The sequence below is a fragment of the Oncorhynchus mykiss genome, chromosome 16 (assembly GCF_057628025.1).
Source record: "Oncorhynchus mykiss isolate SJ-2025 chromosome 16, ASM5762802v1, whole genome shotgun sequence".
NCBI classification, from domain to species: domain Eukaryota; kingdom Metazoa; phylum Chordata; class Actinopteri; order Salmoniformes; family Salmonidae; genus Oncorhynchus; species Oncorhynchus mykiss.
In genome coordinates this window covers 48,574,883-48,601,466 of record NC_143037.1, presented here as the reverse complement: position 1 = coordinate 48,601,466, position 26,584 = coordinate 48,574,883, and the positions used below count along the sequence as shown (strand labels likewise).

Genomic DNA, 26,584 nt, shown 5'->3' with positions numbered 1-26,584 from the left:
TAGGAAAACGTGTGCCCAGTATTTGGGTATGTTCCAGATAGACTCTGTGCAGATTATCAGATCTTTACAATGCCTGGAGAATATCAGGCACCACATCAATGTCAAGATCCTGTAACACTGTGTATGTATTTTAGTGTTATACTTTTGTGGTCCAGGTCAAAGGTAATTAGGAACCCACCGTGCAAATAGACATGACATGCCACTGCAGCCAGGATTGAGCCCACATAACTAGCTCTCCCTCTGCCGTCATCTTTTTTACAATCCTATAATTTGCACAGCGCTCCATGGTCCCTGTTCAGAATATCAATGGCTCATAAAAGTTATAATACAGTCAAGACTACCCCTTGAAATGATCAAGAGTGTGTGTTCATAATTCCAATTTACATAAATTCACGCCTCTATGAACTCATTCGCGTTGTCCAAAGGTTATTTTGGCATGCGTGGCGTGCATGACCGATTTTAGTCTGTTCGGAAGTGACGACGTGGATAGATTTGTGACTAAGCCTGAGGGCAAAAATATTGGAGACCATAGACGACTGGTAACGTTGCGGAGAAAGACACCCAGGTAAGCGCTGAATCACTCAAAAATACAAGTTTTATATAGCTAGCTAACTACATGGCTAGCAATTTTATTAAGTTAGTAAATAGACCCAGTTAGCTAGTTTGCTGTGTGCCACAAACTGGAGAGACAAGAGCGTTAGCTAGCTAACGTTAGCTAGCATTGTCAATTGAACTAGCAGCTAATTAGCTAAGGTTATTAATTTAACTCGCGTAGTTGACGATTAATACAGTGATAAACTACACTGCAGTCTCAGGGGGTTGTGAAAATATTAACGTTAGTTAGGTAACGTTAACACCAATAGCTTGCTAGTTACCTTCCTTGCGAACAGTTCATTGTGGATTTGGCACGTTATTTTAACAAAGCGAGAAGAGTTAACGTTAACTAGCTAGGTTAGCTTGCTAACGCGTTGGGTGGTCTCTAGCACTAGTTTGCTACATTCCCTAGATTATTATGACGGTACCCGGCCAGTTAACGTTAGTTAAATAAATAAATGCATTTAGGCCAATGTATATAGCTAGCAACAAGCTACGTATAAAATGGGGCAAGTTTGGCTAGCCAGGACTGGCGTTGCTAAGATACAGTCACCAACACATTGCACAAAATGAGTTCTAGTTTGGGACTTCGCTACCTAGCTAATTGGCTAATGTGTTTTTTAATTAATAACTAGAAGCAGGTAGCGAGCTAACGTTAGCTACTGGTGGTATTTTTCAGAAGCTCGCACAGACGAACGTATTAGGTTGCGAAGTATTTTAAAGGGCTAGTTTACCCAAATAATGTTGCCTTATCTTTACTGAGTGGTAACGTTATATTGCCCACAAGAGACAAACTACTAATATATCAGATTTGTTCACTAGCGAAGTTAGTTGCCATGCTGTGGAAGCACACAGGTGAATGTAGCAATTGTTTGAGAAGGGATTAAAAATAAAATCCAATGGTTTATTGTCATTACACACAAATTCGCTCTGGCTATATATCAGTAAACGTCGGCAAAAAAAAGTGTAATTGCCAGCAGCACAATTAGTCACCAACTATATGGATAACAGGAAAACTGCCTGTTCTGGGGTGAGTAAAATGGTCTGAGTGAGGTGTTCCAACGGCTGAAACGCTTGGATTTAACAGACAATCTGACATGGCACTGCTCTGAATTTACGAACGCCCAGAGCGCACTATGAGCACACTCGGCACTCCAGATTAAGTTTATGAACACACCCTAAATTAATTGGTCTCGTACACAAATGTGCAATTGTTATCGCAGGTACAGCGAAATTCTTGTTTCTAGCTCCAACAATGCAGTTATACAAAATACCTAGCAATACAAAACAATACACACATAATCCCAAAAGTTAAATTCAAATAAACAGCGAACGTGTGTGTGTGCACGACGTTCAAAAGTTTGGGGTCACTTAGACGTTTCCTTGTTTTGGAAATAAAAGCAAATTTTCTGTCTATTAAAATAACATAGAATTGATCAGAAATAGTCTAGACATTGTTAATGTTGTAAATGACTATTGTAGCTGGAAACTGCAGATTTGTTTATGGAATATTTACAGAGGCCCATTATCAGCAACCACCTGTGTTCCAATGTCATGTTGTGTTGCCTAATCCCCCCCAAAAAATGCTAATTGATCATTAGAAAACCCTTTTGCCATTATGTTAGCACAGCTGAAAACTGTTCTGATTAAAGAAGCAATAAAACTGGCCTTTAAACTGAGCAAACTTTCTCTAACCAGAATAGAAAGAGGAGTGGGAGGCCCCGGTGCACAACAGAGCAAGAGGACAAGTACATTAGTGTCTAGTTTGAGAAACATAGGCCTCACAAATCCCCAACTGGCAGCTTCATTAAATAGTACCCGCAAAACACCAGTCTCAACTAGAGGTCGACTGATTATGAAAAAGCCGATACCAATTAATCAGCCGTTTAATTGTATTTTTATTTTATATATATATATATATTTGTAATGACAATTACAACAATACTGAATGAACACTTATTTTAACTTAATATAATACATAAATCAATTTAGTCTCAAATAAATAATGAAACATGTTCAATTTGGTTTAAATAATGCAAAAGCACGGTGGAGAAGGTAAAAGTGAAATATGTGCCATGTAAAAAAAAGCTAACGTTTAAGTTCCTTCCTCAGAACATGAGAACATATGAAAACTGGTGGTTCCTTGTAACATGAGTCTTCAGTATTCCCAGTTATAAAGTTTTAGGTTGTAGTTATTATAGGACTATTTCTCTCTATACCATTTGTATTTCATTAACCTTTGACTATTGGATGTTCTTATAGGCACTAAAGTATTGCTAGCCTAATCTCGGGAGTTGATAGGCTTGAAGTCATAAACAGCGCTGTGCTTCAAGCATTGCTAAGAGCTGCTCGCAAACACAGTAAAGTGCTGTTTGAATGAATGCTTACGAGCCTGCTGCTGCCTACCACCTCTGACTGATCTATCAAATGATATTATTAATTATAATATAACACAGAAATACGAGCCTTGGGTCATTAATATGGAAACTATCATTTCGAAATCAAAAAGGTTACTCTTTCAGTGAAATACGGAACCGTTCCGAATTTTATTGAATGGTAGGCATCCATATGTCTAAATGTTGCTGTTACATTGCACAACCTTCCATGTTATGTCATAATTATGTAAAATTCTGGCAAATTAATTACTGTCTTCGTTAGGAAGAAAGGGTCTTCACACAGTTCGCAACGAGCCAGGTGTCCCGAACCTGCTGCATATACCCTGTCTCTGCTTGCACAGAACACAAGAGAAGTTACACAATTTCCCTAGTTAATACTTCCTGCTAACATGCATTTATTTTAACTAAATATGCAGGTTTAAAAAAAACATACCGGTGTATTGATTTTAACAAAGGCATTGATGTTTATGGTTAGGTGCATTGGTGCAACGACTGTGCTTTCTTTCACGAATGCGCTTGTAAATCTGCACCCGTTTGGCGAAGTAGGCAGTCATTCGATGATAAATTAACAGGCACCGCATTGATTATTTGCAACTCAGGACAAGCTAGTTAAACTAGTAATATCATCATCCATGTGTAGTTAACTAGTGATTATGTCAAGATTGATTGTTTTTTTTAATAAGATAAGTTTAATGCTAGCTAGCAACTTAACTTGGCTCCTTGCTGCACTTGCGTAACAGGTGGTCAGCCTGCCACGCAGTCTCCTCGTGGAGTGCAACGTAATCGGCGTCCAAAAATGCAGATTACCGATTGTTATGAAAACTTGAAATCGGTCCTAATTAATCGGCCATGCCAATTGCATAGCCTGTTGGAAGGCAACGGGTGCAGCAAATAGGCTACCAAATAGATGATTAAGTTGTGAATATCAGTGAAAGAGAGGCCCAGCCAGGCATATAGCAATATTTCAAAATACAATCGTGGGAATTGCTATTGCTTCAAAGAAGACAACGAAAAGACTAAACTAAAAGACATCATATTTCTCAACTTAATTGTGCTTACATTATTGTTAGCACTAGTGGAGTATTGGCCATATCCCCGGTGAGCGTGCGTATTCAGTTTAAGCATTGGGTCAGTGCCACTTTGAAAAAAAATATAAGATTCTGTTAATCTCTCCAGTCAAGTGTAAAATAATTGCATGATAAAAAAAGGCCTAATTTTTCCTGTGCAAGGAAAGAAAAGGGAATATCTGCTCTAGCCTATGCCTACCACACCACATGCTGCATTTAAGATTTTTTTGCAAACAGTGATTGAGTTATATTATTAGCTTAAATTATGACTATCCAATGTACTAATCACATTAGGAATAGTCAGATATCTTACATAACTCTGCAAATGTGATGACGCATGGAATGCACCCCCCGTCGGCCCCACCCGATGACTCGTACATATGGCATGCCAATCACCAACACCTGAAATTCCAAGATCGTCAGTCAAATTATAAACTACTTAGTATAGAATTGAACATTTCTTCTAATTATGAAATAAATATGATCATACTAGTGCCAATATTGTATTGTCACCATTTCATATAATTGCAGACAGAGAATTTTCTCATCAATGTCCACTGAGCGGAGCACCCATGCCATTCAAATATATGCAGACTTGTTAGAACTTCAGCTTTAAGCATAGGGATTTCTTCCTTCTGTGACCAAGAAAAAGTGGTATTGTTTGATTTTATGACATTTTTTCATGAATTGTGGGGTGTGAAACCAGACATTTTAAAGTCAGCTCCGATAAGAGAGTGAAAGGGGAGAGCAGACAGATGTCAGTCGGAACCTGTCCAGAACCGCTCAAAGTCCCCCATATAGGTGTCTTAACATATAATATTAATGGTTGGTGGCTAACCATAGGATGCATTGCAGTCTCTCCTTGTCCATAAGAAACCAATATGTAATTCATTTAGGTGAACTATCACTTTTTAAAATAGGACTGTAGAAAATCCAGCTTAGAGGTACAGGTACAACTGCCAAAGTAAAGAAACGCCAAATGGACAAATCAGGTCACTTTACCTAAATTCACTCTGTATGCTGCCTTTTTGTTGTTAAAGACTAATGAACCTAGAACTACATTGCCAATGACCAAACAAGTCGATTTAATGTAGCCTATGGATCTGGGCAAATTCAATTGTTGTATTCGGCGCATGTGACAATTTGATATATGATCAAATCAAATTGTCACATGCGCCGAATACAACAGGTGTAGACTTTACAGTGAATTGCTTACTTACAAGCCCTTAACCAACAATGCAGTTTTAAGAAAATGCATAAAAAAATGTAAGCGATAAGACGAACAAATAGTTAGAGCAACAATAAATAACAGCTTGCGGTAGAAGCTGTTTAGAAGCCTCTTAGACCTAGGCTTGGCTCTCCGGTACTGCTTGCTGTGCGGTAGCAGAGAGAACCTTCTATGACTAGGGTGGCTGGAGTCTTTGACATTTTTTAGGGCCTTCCTCTGACACCGCCTGGTATAGAGGTCCTGGATGGCAGGAAGTTTGGCCCCGGTGATGTACTGGGGCCAACCTTCTGTAGTGCCTTGTGGTCGGAGGCCAAGCATTTGCCATACCAGGCAGTGATGCAACACATCAGGATGCTCTCGTTGGTGCAGCTGTAAAACCTTTTGAGAATCTGAGGACCTATGACAAATCTTTTCAGTCTCCTGAGGCGGAATAGGCTTTGTTTTGCCCTCTTGACGACTGTCTTGGTGTGCTTGGACCATGTTAGTTTGTTGGTGATGTGGACGCCAAGGAACTTGAAGCTTTCAACCTGCTCCACTATAGCCCCGTCGATGAGAATGGGGGCGTGCTCAGTCCTCCTTTTCCTGTAGTCCACAATCACCTCCTTTGTCTTGATCACGTTGAGGGAGAGTTTGTTGTCCTTGGACCACACGGTCAGGTTTCTGACCTCCTCCCTATAGGCTGTCTCATTGTTGTCGGTGATCAGGCTGTTGTCATCAGCAAACTTAATGATGGTGTTTGAGTTGTGCCTAGCCGTGCAGTCATGAGTGAGCAGGGAGTACAGGAGGGGACTAAGCACGCACCCATGAGGGGTGGATCAGTATGGCGGATGTGTTGTTACCTACCCTTACCACCTGTTGGCGCCTGTCAGGAAGTCCAGGATCCAGTTGCAGAGGGAGGTGTTTAGTCCCAGAGTCCTTAGCTTAGTGATGAGCTTTGAGGGCACTATTGGGTTGAATGCTGAGCTGTAGTCAATGAATAGCATTCTCACATAGGTGTTCCTTTTGTCCAGGTGTGAAAGGGCAGTGTGGAGTGCAATAGTGATTGCGTCATCTGTGGATCTGTTGGGGTGGTATGCAAATTGGAGTGGGTCTAGGGTTTCTGGGATAATGGTGTGAATGTGAGCCATGACCAGCCTTTCGAGGCATTTCATGGCTGCAGACTTGAGTGCTACGGGTCAATATGCCGCGTTCACATGCGATGAGAGTTATCGAAAGTTCCTCCACATACGAGCCTCCATATTGGAATTACAAGTGGGAAACTGATAATGTTGCAGTTGCAATGCTCGTGATGTAGAATTGCAGGTGATTATGCTCCAATTTCAAGACTATTTGAAGGCATAGTTGAAAAGAAGTTAAATAACACTATATCTATATATATATATATATATATATATATATATATATATATATATACACACACATATATATACACACATATATATACACACATATATATACACACACACACACACACACACACAGGATTAATTAGAAAATAAAAGCTGTAATTTTTTCAATGCGTGACAAATGAAAGGTGTGTCTTGTGAAGAGGGTTAAATGCGTGTGTCTCATGCCTAATGCGTGAGTTGGCAGCACTGCAAAGTAGTTTGGTTGGTTGGATCAGTGTGTCATGTCCTTTGATTACACAAACTACAAAGTGGTCCAGATTCTAAGCAAAATAATTTTCCAATGTATTTATCCATTATGGAACACACAGCCTGGTGAGTCTTTCAGGTGGTATAATCTGTTTCTGAAGTCCTAACAACTTTGATCAACACGGCTACACTTTTTATCTGAGGTTATCCGTGAGTTTTCTGAATCTAGGCCCTGCAGGATGCATTGTCTGTAAGATAATGACTGATTGAACTATCAGTGCTGTTCACCTCACAAGACATTGGGTTACCAACATCTTGAGTTATGATGACCCGTGTCAATTCGCTTCATGCTTCAAACGGACCACTTATTTCAGGTTCCTCCAATTTGCTAATCTCAAATTCAGTTTTTAGAATGTAGGTCAATTTATATATTTTATATTGCATGATCCTCTTCAGTGTTTTGCCTAAGTCAACACATTATGTGTAACCTACTTGGGGAATCAAGCACCATCCCTCTTGATAAACACAATGCATCAATGTCTTGACTGACTTGAAACATTGTTGTGCACATGCTGGCGTCACTTGTTGACAGTGCATATGTTTGATGTGTTCAAAGGTGTGGTGGCATGCCATGCAGTAAGTGTGACGTAAAGGGATAATGAAAAGGGTGTGGGTTTGCACAGTAAGTTTCCCTTTCCATGATTGCTGGGTCAGAAAGAGAAACCTAAGTGGGAAACAGCTGGCCTATAAATGACTACAGTTTACTGAGGGTGGTGTTCAAGGTTCTCAAGGATCAAATACAATTTTATGTCTCATGCTTCGTATACAGGTATAGACTAACAGTGAAATGCTTACTTACAGCCCTTCCCAACAATGCAAAAGAAGAAAAGAGAAACAGTAAAACAGTTCAAATTTTATTAAATTTAACCTTTATTTAACTAGGCAAGTATATTCTTATTTTCAATGATGGCCTAGGAACGCTGCCTTGTTCAGGGGCAGAACAACAGATTTTTGCCTTGTCAGCTCGGGGATTCGATCTTGCAACTAAAGGTTGACCGATTAATCGGAATGGCCGATTAATTGGGGCCGATTTCAAGTTTTAATAACAATCGGAAATCTGTATTTTTGGACACCGATTTTGCCGATTTATTTGTAGTTATTTTTTTACACCTTTATTTAAAGGTGTAACAGCAGTGCGGTCTTTATTTAACTAGGCAAGTCAGTTAAGAACACATTCTTATTTTCAATGGTGCCCTAGGAATGGTGGGTTAACTGCCTTGTTCAGAGGCAGAACGACAGATTTTCACCTTGTCAGCTCGGGGGGGACCCAATCTTGCAACCTTACAGTTAACTAGTCCTCGTGCACTCCACAACGAGACTGCCTGTTACGCGAATGCAGTAAGCCAAGGTAAGTTGCTAGCTTGCATTAAACTTATCTTATAAAAAACAATAAATTAATCATAATCACTAGTTAACTACACATGGTTGATGATATTATCTAGCATGTCCTGCATTGCATATAATCTGACTGACCATAAAAGTATCTAAGTATCTGACTGAGCGGTGGTAGGCAGAAGCAGGCGCGTAAACATTCATTCAAACAGCACTTTAGTGTGTTTTGCCAGGAGCGCTTCTTTGTGCGTCAAGCATTGTGCTGTTTATGAATTCAAGCCTATCAACTCCCGAGATGAGGCTGGTGTAACCGAAGTGTAATGGCTAGCTAGTTAGCACACGCTAATAGCGTTTCAAACTTCACTCGCTCTGAGCCTTGGAGTGGTTGTTTCCCTTGCTCTGCATGGGTAATGCTGCTTCGAGGGTGGCTGTTGTGTTCCTGATTCGAGCCCAGGGAGGAGCGAGGAGAGGGACGGAAGCTATACTGTTACACTGGCAATACTAAAGTGCCTATAAGAACATCCAATAGTCAAAGGTTAATGAAATACAAATGATATAGAGGGAAATAGTCCTATAATTCCTATAATGACTACAACCTAAAACTTCTAACCTGGGAATATTGAAGACTCATGTTAAAAGGAACCACCAGCTTTCATATGTTCTCATGTTCTGAGCAAGGGACTCAAACGTTAGCTTATTTTACATGGCACATATTGCACTTTTAATTTCTTCTCCAACACTTTGTTTTTGCATTATTTAAACCAAATTGAACATGCTTCATTATTTATTTGAGGCTAAATTTATTTTATTGATGTATTATATTAAGTTAAAATAAGTGTTCATTCAGTATTGTTGTAATTGGCATTATTACAAATAAATAAAAATCGGCCGATTTAATCGGTATCTGCATTTTTGGTCCTCCAATAATCGTATCGGCGTTGAAAAATCATAATCAGTCGACCTCTACTTGCAACCTTCCGGTTGCTAGTCCAACACTCTAACCACTAGGCTCCCTGTGTGTAGATTAAAGGAACACTGCCTTGTTCAGAGGCAGAACGTATTCAAGCACCATCCCTCTTGATCAACACAATGCATCAATGTCTTGACTGACTTGAAACATTGTTGTGCACACACTGGCGTCAGTATTCAAACCCCTTCACTTTCTCCACATTTTGTTACGTTACAGCCGTATTCTAAAATGATTAAATTGTTTTTTAATTTAATCTACACACACTACCCCATAATGACAAAGCAAAAACAGGTTTTTAGAAAAAATTGGCTATCACATTTACATAAGTATTCAGATCTTTACTCAGTACTTTGAAGCACCATTGGCAGTGATTACAGCCTCGAGCCTTCTTGGATATGATGCTACAAGCTTGGCACACCTGTATTTGGGGAGTTTCTGCCATTCCTCTCTGCAGATCCTCAAGCTCTGTCAGGTTGGATGGGGAGTGTCGCTGCACAGCTATTTTCAGGTTTCTTCAGAGATGTTAGATCGGGTTCAAGTCCGGGCTCTGGCAGGGCCGCTCAAGGACATTCAGAGGCTTGTCCCGAAGCCACTCCTGGTTTGTCATGGCTGTCTAGGTCAGGTTTAATTCACCCAAAGGAATTAGGTCTCAACTAAATCATGATTCAATGGTTTCTTCTCCATGCATTTGAACCAAACCGAAAATATGCTGCTGCCAATTACAATATTGAATGCAGATTGTATAGGATGTTGTGCCAGACAGTAATTTATTGATTTATTTTTTATAATGTTTAATGACTTATGCACAAAGGATATATATATATTTTTTTTTTTGGTGGATGGGATGTGCTTTACTTTTTTTTTTTTTTTTTTTTTCTGGACAATGTACATTCATAGTATTAATTTCTAAGTTTTCCCTAGAATCGCCTAGTTATAGGCTTGACGTCAGGGCATTTCCATCTATACAGATCCATGAGCACTAACGTGACATGTATAGGAGCATATCAGATGAAAGCCAAGAGTCTATTTGAGAAATTAAGGCATATACCCTACCAGTCAGGAGTTTTAGAACACCTACTCAATCCACGGTTTTTCTTTATTTGTACTATATTCTACATTGTAGAATAATAGTGATGACATCAAAACTATTAAATAACACATGGAATCACGTAGTAACCAAAAAAGTCAATCAAGCGATATGATGAAACTGGCTCTCACGAGGACAGCCACAGGGCTGAAGACCCAGAGTTACCTCTGCTGCAGAAGATGAGTTCATTAGTTACCAGCCTCAGAAATTGCAGCCCAAATAAATGCTTCAGAGTTCAAGTGACAGATACAGCTCAACATCAATTGTTCAGAGGAGACTGCGTGAATCAGGCCTTCATGGTCAAATTGCTGCAAAGAAACCAGTACTAAAGGACACCAATAAGAAGAGACTTGTTTGAGCTAAGAAACACAAGCAATGGACATTAGACCAGTGAAAATGTGTCCTTTTTTTCTGAAGTCCAAATGTGAGATTTTTGGTTCCAACTGCCATGTGGGTGAACGGCATGTGTATTTCCCACCATAAAGCATGGAGGTGTTATGGTGTGGGGGTGCTTCGCTGGTGACACTGTCAGTGATTTATTTTTGATTTCAAGGCCCACTTAACCAGCATGGCTACCACAGCATTCTGCAGCGATACGCCATCCCATATTGTTTGGGCTTAGTGGGAATATCATTTGTTTTTCAACAGAACAATTACCCAACACACCTCCAGGCTGTGTAAGGGCAATTTGACCAAGAAAGAAAGTGGAGTGCTGCATTAGATGATCTGGCCACCACAATCCCCTATCTCAACCAAATTGAGATGGTTTGGGATAAGTCAGACTGCGGAGTGAAGGAAAAGCAGACAAAATGTGCTCAACATATGTGGGAACTCCTTCAAGACTGCTGGAAATGCATTCCAGGTGAAGCTGGTTGAGAGTATGCCAAGATTGCCTGGTCTGTAATTATGTTACCAAAAACCCACATCTTTCAAATATTTTAATTTCCCTCGTGAGGGAGGTAGACCTACCAATTAGTTAGTGTTTTTACTGATAAATTTTGTTTATGAATTATTAAGCAATTAAAACTCAATGGGAAATCATAGTAGTCACAGACAACAGTTGGGTCACCTGCTTCTGCCCTCCTTTCCACTGGTATACTGTTCATGTATGTATTTTTGGTCAAAGTAATACTGTGAACAGTTTGGAGAACCTCTCGCTCTGCCGCTCGTGCTCCAGTTAATGCCACCTCTGCCGGCTCTTACTTACACCTACTGTCACATACCGCATACCCTCTTTCCATTTACTGAAATGAGCATCCTCATCCACTGAGCACCGACCAACACCAGATGTCCATGAACGTTGGTCAGTCTGCCCTGGCCAGACCAAATCTAAATCAATCAGACATTTCACAACTTTGGAAAATCCTGTACAGTAGGGCACACTATAGTACAGCATAATGTAGTGATTGGCGGGGTCAATACAGTTACATATCGGGATATTCTTTTTGATATATATAATTTTGACAATATGGCTATTTTATTTTTGCACTAATTTTCAATACCTGCAGATGCTCCACAAAAACTCCAGTATTTTTCCTTATTTGAGTTGGAGCCCAATATTGTTTTTATCACTTATTTCCATGACTGATCAAAACTTTTCTCATGGCTTCTGTTGTCCCTCTCAATACATCTCGAATCTCAATACATATTGTATCGGCACCAAAGTATTGTGAAGTCAATGGCAATTCCCAGCCCCAGTATTGTACTATACTGAACATATCTACTGAACTCTACTGTACAGTACTCTGTGATGTCCAAACTTGTGAAGCATAGACATCTATGATTGGTACATATTTGTTCTGTTCTAGGTCTTTGTTTGGGGGCAGAGCTCATTACAATAATAGCCAGTGTGTAGAATACCCAGATATACTAAAGAGAGCCACTGCATATTTCTGCCTTTGTACCTGTTCAGGATGCTTCACCTTGAATAGGGTGACATTCAGTTCCATAATAAGCCTATACATTTCTGTATAGTGCAGATCAGGAACCCATGATGTAAATTCACTTCACCTACTGTAGTTCAACAAGTAAAATATCTATATTTTTAAACTCAAGGTGTCCTGTCATATGGATGTTTTTGGTTGCATAAATGAGGAAGATTTGACCATAATTCTGTAACCCAATTTAGCATCTGCACACTTCTTCCAGTAAACATGGTAGTCCTTGTGCATAGAATTGTATCATTAACTTTCAGACATACTTTTTTTTTGGGGGGGGGGGCATTTTTAAGTATAAAATCTGACTCCGTGTAATTCCGGCACCAATGTTATACTTCTTCTGTCTGAATATGCTAAATGTAATGATTTTCCTTTTTGTGCATTTGATGGGTCAACATTCATTATGAACTACTAGTTTGTTCCATTGGATCGTCTCATGAAACTCTGTTTTTAATCCTGTGTGCTTATTACATCCACCCTAGACAGTAACCTTATTTCCCTGTCTCCTTTTTTCAGAGTTGGACCAACTTTGTGGAGAACGGAGAAGAAAAGTTGAATCCAAGCCTAAGTGGTGGAGGCCTGATCTGACCCTGCCTACTCCAACCCCTCCTACTGCCAGATTTGTGAGCCTTTGTTGGCTTCCTGTCTGAGAGGGAAAAATCAAGGGGGAACATTTCTACAAATGAAGAGCTGAAGTCTTCACATGGGAAACAAGTTCAAACTGAATATCTGGAAAAGTGCATTGTTTTATTGATTTGTTTTTGACTTGAGGTATAAACTTGGACGCTATACACTGGGATCAGTTGGGACCTACTTACTGTACCTTTTAGACTAGTGGTGTTTCAACATGGCGAAGAAAAACAGCCAGAAGGGTATGTGTGCTACCATTTGTCTCTGCCATATTTTTTAAAGCAGATTAACTAGTATTGATAATGCAATAACTAGTGTGTGAATGCATTTTAAATGTGTAGAGTTGATTATCAAAACATAGCTGGTGGAATGAGCAGCACTTGACATGCAACTTCATCAAGTGTCTACCAGACCTCTTATTGAGTTAGAATGGATCCTTTCAAACACAATAGCTGGGGATAGCTGAGAGAGATTGACAGCAATATCAACTCATGTCTGTGCAGTCCACTTTGGATGGGATACCTTTAGAAGGGTCCCAGCTTTTCTCCGGAATAAAATTAAGCTATTTCTGAAATGACACTCTCCATGAAGACTGTCTTTGACTTGCAGAGCACAACATTTTCTGTTGAGTTTTCAATTGTTAAACTGTCCTCTGGCATTCTTTGGTCATGCCACATGTATTTGGGTCACAGCAACCCAGCTGTTTCTCATCTCATTGAGCTTACTTTGTTTGGGGCTGTAATTCTTATCCATCTGATGCATAAACCCCCTGCTTTGCTGACTCATTCTGTTTCTACAACTCTACATCAGTTATAACCGGTTCAAATTCAATGCAGATCTCGGGTCCTTTACGGCCAGTCCAGATGCCAAAATGTCTTGAGTTTAATCTCATGGTTCCAGGGCCAGTTCTTTTTGGTCCTAGCATATATAAATCCATTAAAAGTGTTGTAAAATCTTTAGGCCTCAAGCAACTTGAAACAGTTGTTAAATGTGTACATATTTTACTTGAGAGGTCATCAAGCATCTTGTCACATCTGCCCATAAAGGAAATATCTGGGTCCTAATAGGTTTTTCATGTAAATCACCTCTTCTGTCTGTTCCACATGATTTATGATAATCCCTGTGTTCTCTGCCATGGTTTACTTTCAACACAAATAGGCCTAACTTTGAATGACTAGGTATGGGGAGAGTTTTGTTTAGCAAATGATGTGCCTATGTACTTACAATTGTTTTGCAAATAGACCTGGGTCCAGCAGAAAACAATGAGAAATTCCAAATCAACCCTTTCTCCCTTTTTCCCACAGATACCTCTGGTATGGTGTTTGACACAAACTTGAAAATGGTTATGTCCCAGGGAGGGACTTTTGAGAGAATGAAGGAGAAGGTAAAAACTTAATTATTTCTCTCTAGGCTTAACATTCCAATTGCATTGATTTGAATACATTAAGTGCTATTCCTCTTTAGCTAGTAGGTTTTATTGGGTCAGAAGGCCCATGGCCTTAGGATATGTATCACTATGCTAAACCTTAATTTGTCAGATCGATCTCTTATTTGTTCTCTTCACAGATCAGTGCTGTCAGGGCCGTTGTTCCCAACAAAAGCAACAATGAGATAGTTCTGGTCTTGCAGCACTTTGAGAACTGCGTCGATAAGGCCGTCCAGGCTTTCCTAGAAGGTATGGAAATGCCATAGTGATAATTCTTGTTGTGATATAGAACAGACACTAATGAATGGAAAGTGAATGGAAAATACCTTTTTGATTTCTAATTTAAGAATACACTGGTTCAAACTGCGTACATTAAGTACAACTTGTCACCCTCTTATTACCTGATGTTTTCCTCTCAGGTAGTGCTGTGGAAATCTTGAAGGAGTGGAATGTAACTGGTAAAAAGAAGGTAAACTTGTTTGTTGTCCTATACTGCAGGGTATTGCATTCTATATGCAAGGGCAACATGACTATGAATGAAATTTAGTGTCATGACGTTTTTAAGTACGGCCCATCCCTCACGTGATTGAGATGGCACTTTTTAAAACAAGTTCCAAAGATATTCTTCCAGTGACAGCCCATCCAGATTGTGATGGAAAAATGCTTGTGGCAAAATCTGGATGGGCTGTCACTGGAAGAATATCTTTGGAACTTGTTTTAAAAAGTGCCATCTCAATCACGTGAGGGATGGGCCGTACTTAAAAACGTCATGACACTAAATTTCATTCATACTCATGTTGCCCTTGCATATAGAATGCAACAATTAACTTTAAACTCTAAATGCTAGTCAAAGGAAATGTTTGTTTTATTATTTTTTTCACCTATTTTTATTTGATGTCAGAAGCTCTAGCTGAAAATGTGGCATCTGTCATGAGGACCTGCTCAACCATTGCTATATATGAATTATGGATGAACTTCAAAAGCTGTTTAAGTTTATATTCTAGTGGTTAAAATCCAACTTTGATTATTCAACATCTAGCCCAAGAAGAAAAAGAAGCCCAAGCCCCAGCCAGAGCATCTGGCAGAGGAGCTTGCTCCAGCCGAGACCATGCAGCCCTCTGAGACTGAGAGTAAGGAAGCTGTGAATGGGTTCCATGCCAATGGCTCCGTGTTGGACGGAGACTCACTAGACTCTCTGAGTGAGCAGTTGGATTCTGCTTCCTTGGACGCAGCCGAGTTGGATTCTGAACCTGCCACGTCGGACATTACAGGTATTGTAATGGAGTGTTCTCAGTCGCTTTATATTGTTGCGACAATATAAGACTTTTGATAATCCTCCATGTAGTTGAAACCAACCCCTACAGATCAGAAAACATGTTTCTCTTAACAGGTGCGGAAGCAGACTCTCTTTGTAGTGGCCCAAGCCCCACCCCTCACCATGCTCAAGGAGGAAGGAATCACCAGCCTCCCCGTGGCAACAAGTTCCGTTCCAGAACTAACTCCCAGCCATCCACTTCCTCTGTGCTCACCACTGACGAGAACCAACAGGGATCCTCTGGAGCCAAGAAGATTGGTTAGTGACAAATTTCTTTAAAACAAAAATGGTAATGATTTTGTTTTTCTAAGACAATAGGTGATGTCTAGTCTAACCCTGTTCTTTGACTCTCAGCGCCCAACATTGACCGCTCTGTGAAGGACCTGCAGAGATGCACAGTGTCGCTCACTCGCTACAGAGTGGTGGTCAAGGATGAGATGGACTCCTCTATCAAGACCATGAAGCAAACATTTGCTGAGCTCCAGAGCTGGTAGGTACATCTACCATCATTACCTCCACTACATTAGTTTGTAAAGTTGTAGTTTATATTTGGAATATGAACTTATGGTGGGATATAACAGCACAAATTCCCTTATGTTAAGCAATTTAGGAGCCTTGATTTTAAGGTCCAATGCAGCCTTAACCCAATAGCAAATAATTTTTGGGTGACAACGAAGTACTTTACTGTGATTTGTTTTCAATTAAAATGGTAAAAGAGAAAAAAATAGCTTCTTAGCCAAGAGCAATTTCATAAGCAATAATTTTGCTAGGACTGTCTGGGAGGGAGGAGAGTACTTTAAACTAGCTGTTAATGGAAGAGATGTTTGGAATAATTTTTATTGGCCTATCCACTAATTTATCACCTGATGTCACCAGGCAGGCTAAAGCTCCAAGTGCATTGCTCTCAACTCTGCTCTACAACAACCACCACCAATATCTATTTCAGTGTAGCATGTAGTCTATTGCTGTAGTCTAACCAGTGTTATTGTAGTATAGAAATGGTGAGTGTAGCCAAAATCAAAGTACAGAGACCATCTTAGAAATCTAAGGAATCACGATCCCTTTATCTTAGTAAATAATGTAATTTCATATATTTTCCCCTCCCCCGCTCTCTCAGCCTGATGGACAGAGAGGTTACTCTGTTGACAGAGATGGACAAAGTCAAAGCAGAAGCCAGTGAGTACAACACCTTTTTAATTAGCATTTGGACTTCAATATATATTATACTTTACTTCTATTCTTACTATGTTTACATTTTTTCCCTGAAAGCCTTTGTCCCAGAGTCATCCTGCTCTTTCGACCAATCAATTGGTCGAAATGTTTAAACTTAGTTTTCCATATATAGACACACACACCCTATGTGTTTGAATACATATGCACTGAGCTTGTCTGATGCTTTAAGCACACTGTTTAATTAAATAATTAAGACCCACAAATTACTCAGTCACTGTTAAAAATGTAATGACAGCGAGTGCCTGTGTGAGTGGTGGGCATTGTCTCGCTCTCCTCCCAACTGCAGCGAAAAGGCACCACAGCAAGTGTTTATTGTACTGTTTGTGCTGAAGCTGCCACATTACAGCCATTTAGTAAAACAAATTCTGACTGGAAAGTTCTGTTACCGAAATTCCTAAGTTGTTTACGAAAAACATTCCCTATTCTCCCATAGCTCTCTTTATGTGCATAATGTAAGCATCACATGCGTATGACCAATGGGGCCTGACCTATAGCCTATCATAATCACATCGCTAAATTGGTTATAACAAACTTCGACAATGTCGACAGCAAAATAAAAGCGGAGAAAGTGAAATTGAAACTCAAAGGGAGAATGTTTACTGGTTGCTCAGGAGGGAAAGGGGAAGTCAGATCTATGGAAGACATTTGACTTTGTGGAAACTTCTGAGGATCAAGAGGGAGATCAAGAAAAAGGGGGGTGTAGGACCAAGCATTGGTGAGCATTGTGTGCCAAACAGTTGCTTTTAAATTACAATATTAAATGTTTTTCCTGACCCTTTGGAACAGTGTAAACAACACTAAATAAGTGTAACAGTGTGTTCTAACAACAAACATTAGATGTATGTAAAGCCTTTATTACAGTAGACTAAACGGTTGCATGCCTTGAATTGCGGTTTAGGCTAATTATTCAAAGCTCCCTTGTGTTATTTCATTTTAAAACTAAAATGCTTGATTGCATTTCAAAGCATAAATGTCTCATGCTTTTTCATGGCATGAACGAATGAAGGATTGATTGATACAGTAGCCTATAAATTGAAATGTAGGCCTAAGTAAGTTAAGGTATTAAGACTTAACAGGATGCGCTCTTGGGCCTACAACTCGATGGTGGTTATACAAGGATACTATACTAAGCTTACTAATGATAACGACATTACTTATTATGATGATCATAATTGTAATAACAAAGATTAAGAGGATATAGGAGCGTGCATATCTGACAAACCGATGCTGTTAGATTACAATATAATTTTTCTGCCTGTTTGGAACAGTGTAAACGACACAAATTAAATGCGAAAAAACTGGTATTACTTACAACGAAAACATTTGTAAAACCTTTATTACAGCCAAATCTGTGAAATTGCTTTATCTGACGTTTTGCTGTTACAGGAGGCATGGCGCTCACGGAATCAGTAGGCTATTAAACACTCAAACAGGCAACAGAAGCAGGATCTGTCTTATTCCTGTAGATGTATATGGATCATTTATAAAGCCAGGTACATTTTAACAGTTAGTCTATTGATTATAGACCTAATTAAATTGAGGTTTCTCCTCTCAATTTTCTTAGACAATTAGGCTAAGGCATTGGCTGTTTACTCATCTCTGCTGCTGCCTCTGCACATTGTTCTCAATCCCAATATGTTGGTTAACTTTGCTATTATGCACATAGCAACATAGGGAAATGCACCAATTCTACGACGCACTGAAGATTGTTTCAGAACCGCGGTCAGCGACCGTATCCAAAGCGGGAGAAAGCACGTTTGTTCTAAAATTTGATTTGTTAATGTTGCACTTTTTTTAAATGTACTTTAAACATATACAATTTCAGTAACAGGTCTTGGTGATGGACTGTGCCATCCCTGTGGCCTCCGCAATGGATTAGTCTTGTCAACCATAAAAAACTAAGTTGTGACTGCTTGACTAAAGAAACCTATCGACCAAACAAAATACTAAATGGGATCAGCTCTACAGTTAAGGTATTCCAAATACACTAACTGTCTTATGTATTTCCTCAGGGTTATTTTAGACATTAGACATACCAGAATCTTCTATGTAGTGAAACATGACAGAGCAAGACTGCATATTTCCACAAGTGGGCCATTCTGCCCTCATTCTTTCCTTCTTCCCAATGCACAGTGTTGTGTGTTCTGAGCCTGGAAAAAGTGAATAGTGTCAGGTGTCATGGCAGACTAAATGCTGTCTTTGTGTCGAGGTGTGTGGGGAATTGAGGGAAGAAGAGGGAACACTAGAGCTGTTCTTTGACATTACAAAAACCCAACATTCCTTGAAATGTACCAGTTTCAGCCCTAATCTCCGCTCGTTTAGATGTGTTACTGTTAATGGATGAGACTTGCTTTCTTCCCTTCTCCCCCCCGCCTCATGAAAAAAGTATTTTCTGTGTATCAGTTGCCAAGGAGATTCAAATGACAAAGTGCTCTTCCTCTGGTCATGTTTTGCATGTGTTTATTTCCCCCCCTCTGTCCTGATAATGGTCAGCACCAGGAAAAGCTTGTGGAGTTATTTATGGATGCAGGGTTGTATCTGATCTATTTTGTAGAAACTAGTCAACTAATAGGCCTACCCTTTACCTTATAATATTGAGGACATGCCTAGTCCCAAGTTTCAGTATGGTATTGCCTGTGTGTGGATTTCTCTCTGTACAACTGAAGGCCTCTGAATATGGGGTGAAGTGGTCAACTAATAATGCATCTGTTTCAGTGGCCATTTTGGATGGCCGTCAAAAGAGAGCAGAGGAGCTCCGCAGGCTGACTGACCAATCGGCATCCATGTCTGAGGACCAACTGAGTGAGCTGCGTGCTGACATAAAGGTAAGTTGACTACCATAATAACACACTATATAGTCAAGACAATTGTGCAACCGGCTCAGGAACGGTGTTGTATGGGAATTGAGCCATGATCTGACCTAAGACAAGTCCGTAACCCCTGGTCAGCGATGATATGTTTTCTCATTTTTTTGCAGCACTTTGTAAGTGAGCGTAAATTTGATGAAGACCTGGGGAAAGCTGTGAAGTTCACTTTCGAGCTAGAACCACTGAAGACAAGCATCGCAGGATTTGGATCAGGTACAGTCCTTTGTTCTTCTCTAGTTGATGTCTTTCCTCTCACAGAAACTCATTGTGGTAGTACAGTATTGCATTGCTATTTGGAGGGCAGTATATCCATATCCTTGATAGTAACACCCACAGAATTAAATAGAACACATACACAGTATTTGTATAATAAACTCAGCAAAAAAAGAAACGTCCTCACTGTCCACTGCATTTATTTTCAGCAAACTTAACATGTGTAAAAATGTGTATGAACAAAACCAGATTCAACAACTGAGACATAAACCAAACAAGTTCCACAGACATGTGACTAACAGAAATGGAACAATGTGTCCCTGAACAAAGGGGGTCAAAATCAAAAGTAACAGTTTCTGTTGTGGCCACCAGCTGCATAAAGTACTGCAGTGCATCTCCTCCTCACAGACTGCACCAGCTTTGCCAGTTCTTGCTGTGAGATGTTACCCCACTCTTCCACCAAGGCACCTGCAAGTTCCCGGACATTTCTGCGGGGAATGGCCCTAGCCCTCACCCTCCGATCCAACAGGTCCCAGACGTGCTCAATGGGATTGCAATCCGTGCTCTTCGCTGGCCATGGCAGAGCACTGACATTCCTGTCTTGCAGGAAATCACGCACAGAATGAGCAGTATGGCTGGTGGCGTTGTCATGTCGGGATGAGTCTGCAGGAAGGGTACCACATGAGGGAGGAGGATGTCTTCCCTGTAACACATAGCCTTGAGATTGCCTGCAATGACAACAAGCTTAGTCCGATGATGCTGTGACACACCGCCCTAGACCATGACGGACCCTCCACCAAATCGATCCCGCTCCAGAGTACAGGCCTCGGTGTAATGCACATTCGACGATAAATGCGAATCCGACCATCACCTCTGGTGAGACAAATCCGCGACTCGTCAGTGAAGAGCACTTTTTGCCAGTCCTGTCTGGTCCAGCAACGGTGGGTTTGTGCCCGTAGGTGACATTGTTGCCGGTGATGTCTGGTGAGGACCTGCCTTACAACAGGCACTCATTCCAGCCTCTCGCGGACAGTCTGAACACTGATGGAGGGATTGTGCGTTCCTGTTGTATCTCGGGCAGTTGTTCTTGCCATCCTGTACCGCAGGTGTGACGCTCGGATGTACCAATCCTGTGCAGGTGTTGTTACACGTTGTCTGCCACTGCGAGGACGATCAGCTGTCCGTCCTGTCTCCCTGTAGCGCTGTCTTAGGTGTCTCACAGTATGGACATTGCAATTTATTGCCCTGGCCACATCTGCAGTCCTCATGCCTCATGCAGCATGCCTAAGGCACGTTCACACAGATGCGCAGGGACATCTTTCTTTTGGTGTTTTTCAGAGTCTGTAGAAAGGCCCCTTTAGTGTCCTAAGTTTTCATAACTGTGACCTTTATTGCCTAACGTCTGTAAGCTGTTTGTGTCTTAACGACTGTTCCACAGGTGCATGTTCATTAATTGTTTATGGTTCATTGAACAAGCATGGGAAACAGTGTTTAAACCCTTTCCAATGAAGATCTGTTAACTTGTAAAAATCCAAATAACTTATCTTATTCTGTTTTACCTTTATTTAACTAGGCAAGTCAGTTATGAACAAATTCTTATTTTCAATGAAGGTTTGAACTTGCAACCTTCCTGTTACTAGTCCAACGCTCTAACCACTAGGCTACCGTGCCGCCCCATCTTTGAAAGACGGGGTCCTGAAAAAGGATGTTTCTTTTTCTGAGTTTGTATCTCTATGGTAACGCCTGCCCTTGTGTCACCCTCCCCTTTCAGTGTACCACCCTCAGACGGGTTACTCCAGCCGCTCCCGCTGTAGCTCCACCACCTCCTCCATCACAGGCCCAGGGTCCGTAGAAACCCCACCTCCCTCCAGCTACGAAGGACGCCCTACCCAGCCAAACAAAACGGTTAGCTCACAAAGCAACCATAAACATGCAACTAAGTTCTCATTAATGTTGTCTCCTTAGGAGTAATAATTATCAACATGATTGTTTTATTTGATTTAACTTTGATTTTAAACTTGAACTTTCAGACTTTCCTAGGCAACAGGCGTTACACAGCAGGTCCAGGGTACCACTCCGGTGGGCAGCGATATAATGGCAGCTCCTATCGTGACAGGAACACCAATCGTGGAGGCTACCGTTCCCAGGGCTACCAGGGCCAAGGCGATGGCCCCAGCCATCCTACTGCCACACAATCCTCCAACTCCACAAAAGCCCCTTCCAACTCCGCTCCATCCTCTTCTTACCGTCAAGACCACCCTTCTCATAACGGTCTGCCCCAAAGGCCTCCGCGGACACACTGCCCCTGACACTGGAATTACCTGGCCCATTTGTCAAACCCCCTACTAACCCTGGCATTCCACCCTCAATACCCTGCCCTTTCCACCCCACTAACTCCTCTCAATGAAGAATAGAATACAAGTTTACATATTTTTGTCAATTGAGCTGTAGTGCCACCCATAGGCAACCATTCATCCTCCTAACTTGAAAATTAGCTACCCATGTTCTGCCACTTTCTCCATACTTTAGAATTAGCTATTACCTATTTTCTCATGCCTGTTGATATAGCAGCTACCCAGGTCCCCTTATGTGAGTCTGTGATTTAATATTTGCTATTTGAGGCCAGTGTTATCTGGTGATGCGTTTATATGCATTTTGTAGCATTTTTATTTGATCTGTTTTTGTTCTCGAGCATCAAATTAATTTTATTTTGCTTTAGACTGCAAAAAACTTGCAACCTATCAAACCATTTCAGTTCCTTATTTTAGACGATACATGACACCCGTACAATGGTTTCACAAGTATGTATGGGAGATTGTCATCAATGGCATAGAATCAACACTACATAATTGTATCTTATTATTTTAGAGCTTCCCATATATGCTGGTTGCTCCTGTAAATAATATGTACTCATTGAAATGTATGATGAATATGTTGTTAATCAGAACTAGCAGGTGAACCAGAGCGGTAATCACGTCGGTTGTTGCCTGATAGCAGTTTATTCCCTCCCTCATGTAAATTTAGAATTTTTTTAGTGGATAGTTTTTCTGTCCTCCCTATTGTTATTGTATAATCCAAGGAGAGGGCTCCTTTTTTTTTCTTTTATTACATACATCATTTATTATGTGGGACTCCACTTCTCAAATCTCAGGTATGAGAAAGGACCCTACACTCCCCTTCACGTATGGTCTGAATTAGGACTTCCTTTTGTTAGTACATCTATTCTGCTGTTATTTGGTCTTCTCATTCTTTCCTTATGTTTGTGTGTCAGACAGGACCATAAACAGCATACATTTGACATGCTCGTATCACATTTCAACTTCCTTTGCCTTTCTAGAAATGCAAAGATGCTCGCATCACGAACACTTAAGCGCACACTCTTCTGATCTTTTACATTACTGAAAAGTGAGCTGTAGGAATGTTGTCCTTTTTTGATACGTTCACTTTCCTCTTAATTATATCCTAGAGAAGAAAAAAATCAGATGAAATTTGTCTGCTGTTTCGGTCTTATTTTGAACAGGCTGCTGAGTTGGGACAAATTGAAATGGTAATGCCAGGATTTAATATTCTTTGTAATGTCTACAATAACTGAACAAAAATTTGGAGAAATACCTCATTGTTGCCCCTTGTACACTGCTTGGTAGCATAATGTTGCTTTTGGGACTTTGCTTTACAGAGGTCTGAATGCTCTTTTGAAATGGGGCTTGGTATGGCTTACCATTTAGCGAAAGCAGAGTCATCTCATGTCAAGCTGCAAGGCATGTGTATAAGATCATACAAACTAGCTGTTTCCTCTGTGTACCAAAGGGTCATACTGATGAGTAGAATAATTGAGAGAAACTTAGACTAACTGCCCCCCCCCCCTTCCCCCCAGGTACTTAAGTCTTCTTATAGGAGTGTAGTTTGGTCATGAGAAAAATAACTTAATTTGGGGTTTTGTTATATTGCACATCAATGTAAAGATTGTGGTTCTGGTTTGTTCAGTGGTTTACAAAATATTCTGTGGAAGTGCAGAGTATACAGTAGGGCAGATCACTTGGCATGTATCAGCAACTGTGCTTGAGCAGGTAAGGCTTGGTAGCCAACACCAACATCTTCCAGCCTTCAGCAAATCTTTCCTCATCTCAGATCTGCACTGTAAATATATAGTCTCAGTAATCATAATGCACAGTAGTGGAGATGCATGCATTACAGTACAAAGCATTTGATCTCAACAACACTGCTAGTTGTTACCTTTTGGTGCTGTGCATGTTGAGGTTTGATTTTAATAACTGAACTGATTCTGCATAGGGAATGAATGATGCCGGTCTCAATCGCTCTTTTACCAAATGTATGTAAAGTCACATTCACAGCATTCCAAACTTTCTGGATAGGTTATCGCCAAAGAGATCATGTTGTCTTGTTCGAGTTGCTGCCTTTTTTTCTTACTCTGCTTATAAAAAAATATGATTGTTTTACAATGGGATAATCTATTCTAGGTTGAGTAACATTGTTTCTTTTACATTTTTTCTTTCCTGAATCTTTACTGTATATATGTAGCTATAATTTAGTTGTGCTCACATGGTGCATTTTGTATGTTATATACATATTGAGCATATGGTTTACCTATGACAACTGTAAACTTAAGTGCCTTCTCTTGTCTCCCTCAAATTCATTCACTACCCCCCCTTCCCTACCACTACCACCCAGTATGGACCAAAGACATCTGCCCTCCACATCCATTCCAATCCAAGCGCCTCTTGTATACACGGCTCTCCCCATTCATTCCAATAGAAGCACCCCACCCCCCCAATACACAGAAAGGCACACTTTTCCTTTACTATTAAACGATTGTTTGCAATACATTAGTGTCCTTTGTCTTAATCTGCACGGTCCATTTCAATGTGACTATTTTACAGATCCGTAGGTCAAGTTAACTGTAAGCAAAACAATTGTGATAAGCTCGTCTATCACCTCTCATTTTATAAATAACTGCTCTCCCCACAATTTATATGGACAATGAAGCTTAAAGTTGTACATTTGGCTCTACACTCCAGAATCTTGGATTTGGTTTGTAAGAATTGTAATTTAATTTGCCATACTGGAGGAAGTAAGGTTGTTTAAGATGTGGCGCGGGGGGGTGCGTGATTTTCGCCCATGCTGGAAGGGGGGCCCCGATTGGAAAAAGTTTCTGAACCCCTGCATTAGTATACCATCTTCAGCATTGTAGGTTTCTTAAGATGTCCTCAGGTTCGGTTTACTCCTAGCAGAACTCGGCTAGGCAACGTGAACGTCTGTGCGCACATCCTTCCTAAAGACCATCGCTTCAAAAATTTGAGGAAAGCGGCAGTATTACTGTTTGTCCCTCTTGAGCCACCGTAGCAATATAGCCATAACGCTTCCTTACAATGGTCCGAATGAATCTAATTTTACGTTCTTGCCGGTCTTAGCCGTGCAATTGTACATCTAGCTAGGCTGTTTGATGCAGTACTTCTCAAGTGAAAACATTTGCATGAAAACTAATAGTGCACTACAGACAATAGGGCCTAGCAGCTGCTGTGCTCTCTTGTTGAATGACAGCAAAACACTTAATTGAAGAATCCCGTCTCTTGTTCCCACCCCTATTGTTGACCAGTCAGACGATGCAAAACAAGTCACCATTTCGTCATAATATATGCATGAACTGTGGAAAAACGCATGTAGATGGAGTTCCTTTAGCTGTTGATTGGATTTATGTTGTATTGCATAGACAGAGGAAATAATTTGTCAGACAAAGTAGAAGTGTAACTCTTGTCTTTTTCTTCTGGAGACAAAAGTTTGGAAAATTGAAGGATTTCTCTCGCCTGTCATTGGTTTGCTTTCCCTGAGTGTTACAAGATGGCTCTGCTATTCCCACTGGGCACAAATGTGTTGAATCAACGTTGTTTCAATGTATTTGTCTTCGTATTGTGACGTCATGTCATCAAGCTGTCTACTCAAGAAAAAGCTTAAACAAACCAGTGCCTGCAACCTGGTTCAGGTTCAGTCAACCTAGCAGGGTATTTAGGAACATGTGTTATTTACATTTTTATTAATGTTGCAGAAATCTGCTCTAAAGCAGTATCCACAACCATCGGCTGTAGTGATCATAATATTGGAACTTTGGTTTTCCTAGATATGGTTACTAAAGCTGGGCCTAATATACTGTAGTGTATAAATGTAATAAACATGCACCCATTAAGAAAATTACTAAAAACTAAAAATATCCCTGTGGATTGATGAGGAATTGCAAAATGTTATGGTTGGGATGAGTCAAAAGAAATGGCAAATAAGTCTGAGTCACAGCCGATTGGCAGAGATATTACATTGTAAATTGAGACCATGTAACTAAACTTAACAAAAATAAACTGCTATGAAACAAAGAATTGATATAATAGTAAAAAGCTTTGGAGCACCTTAAATTTTGGGGAAAAAATCCTTCACTTGAATCAGAAGGCTCATTCATCACAGAACCCACTTATATTGCCAATTACTTTCAAGATGTTTTGATTGGCAAGATTAGGTCATTTAGGCATGACATGCCAACAACAAATTCTGAACCTACACATCCATGCTTAACTGACCAAATTATGAAAGACAAGGATTGTAATTTTGAATTCCGTGAAGTGAGTGTGGA

General features: G+C 40.3%; 1 protein-coding gene across 1 annotated transcript; it reads left to right on the top strand.

Moving 5' to 3' along the window:
• The first annotated feature begins 436 nt into the window (after positions 1–436).
• LOC110492121 (spermatogenesis-associated serine-rich protein 2) lies at positions 437–24,792 on the top strand. The gene is made up of 13 exons (XM_021566155.3): positions 437–565; positions 12,783–13,138; positions 14,201–14,280; positions 14,463–14,571; positions 14,742–14,791; positions 15,362–15,593; positions 15,713–15,895; positions 15,992–16,127; positions 16,755–16,813; positions 19,586–19,695; positions 19,848–19,950; positions 21,722–21,855; positions 21,981–24,792. Exons 2-13 carry the CDS (start codon positions 13,114–13,116, stop codon positions 22,257–22,259), a joined length of 1,500 nt encoding a protein of 499 aa, XP_021421830.1. The 5' UTR covers positions 437–565; positions 12,783–13,113; the 3' UTR covers positions 22,260–24,792.
• Positions 24,793–26,584: the final 1,792 nt, after the last annotated feature.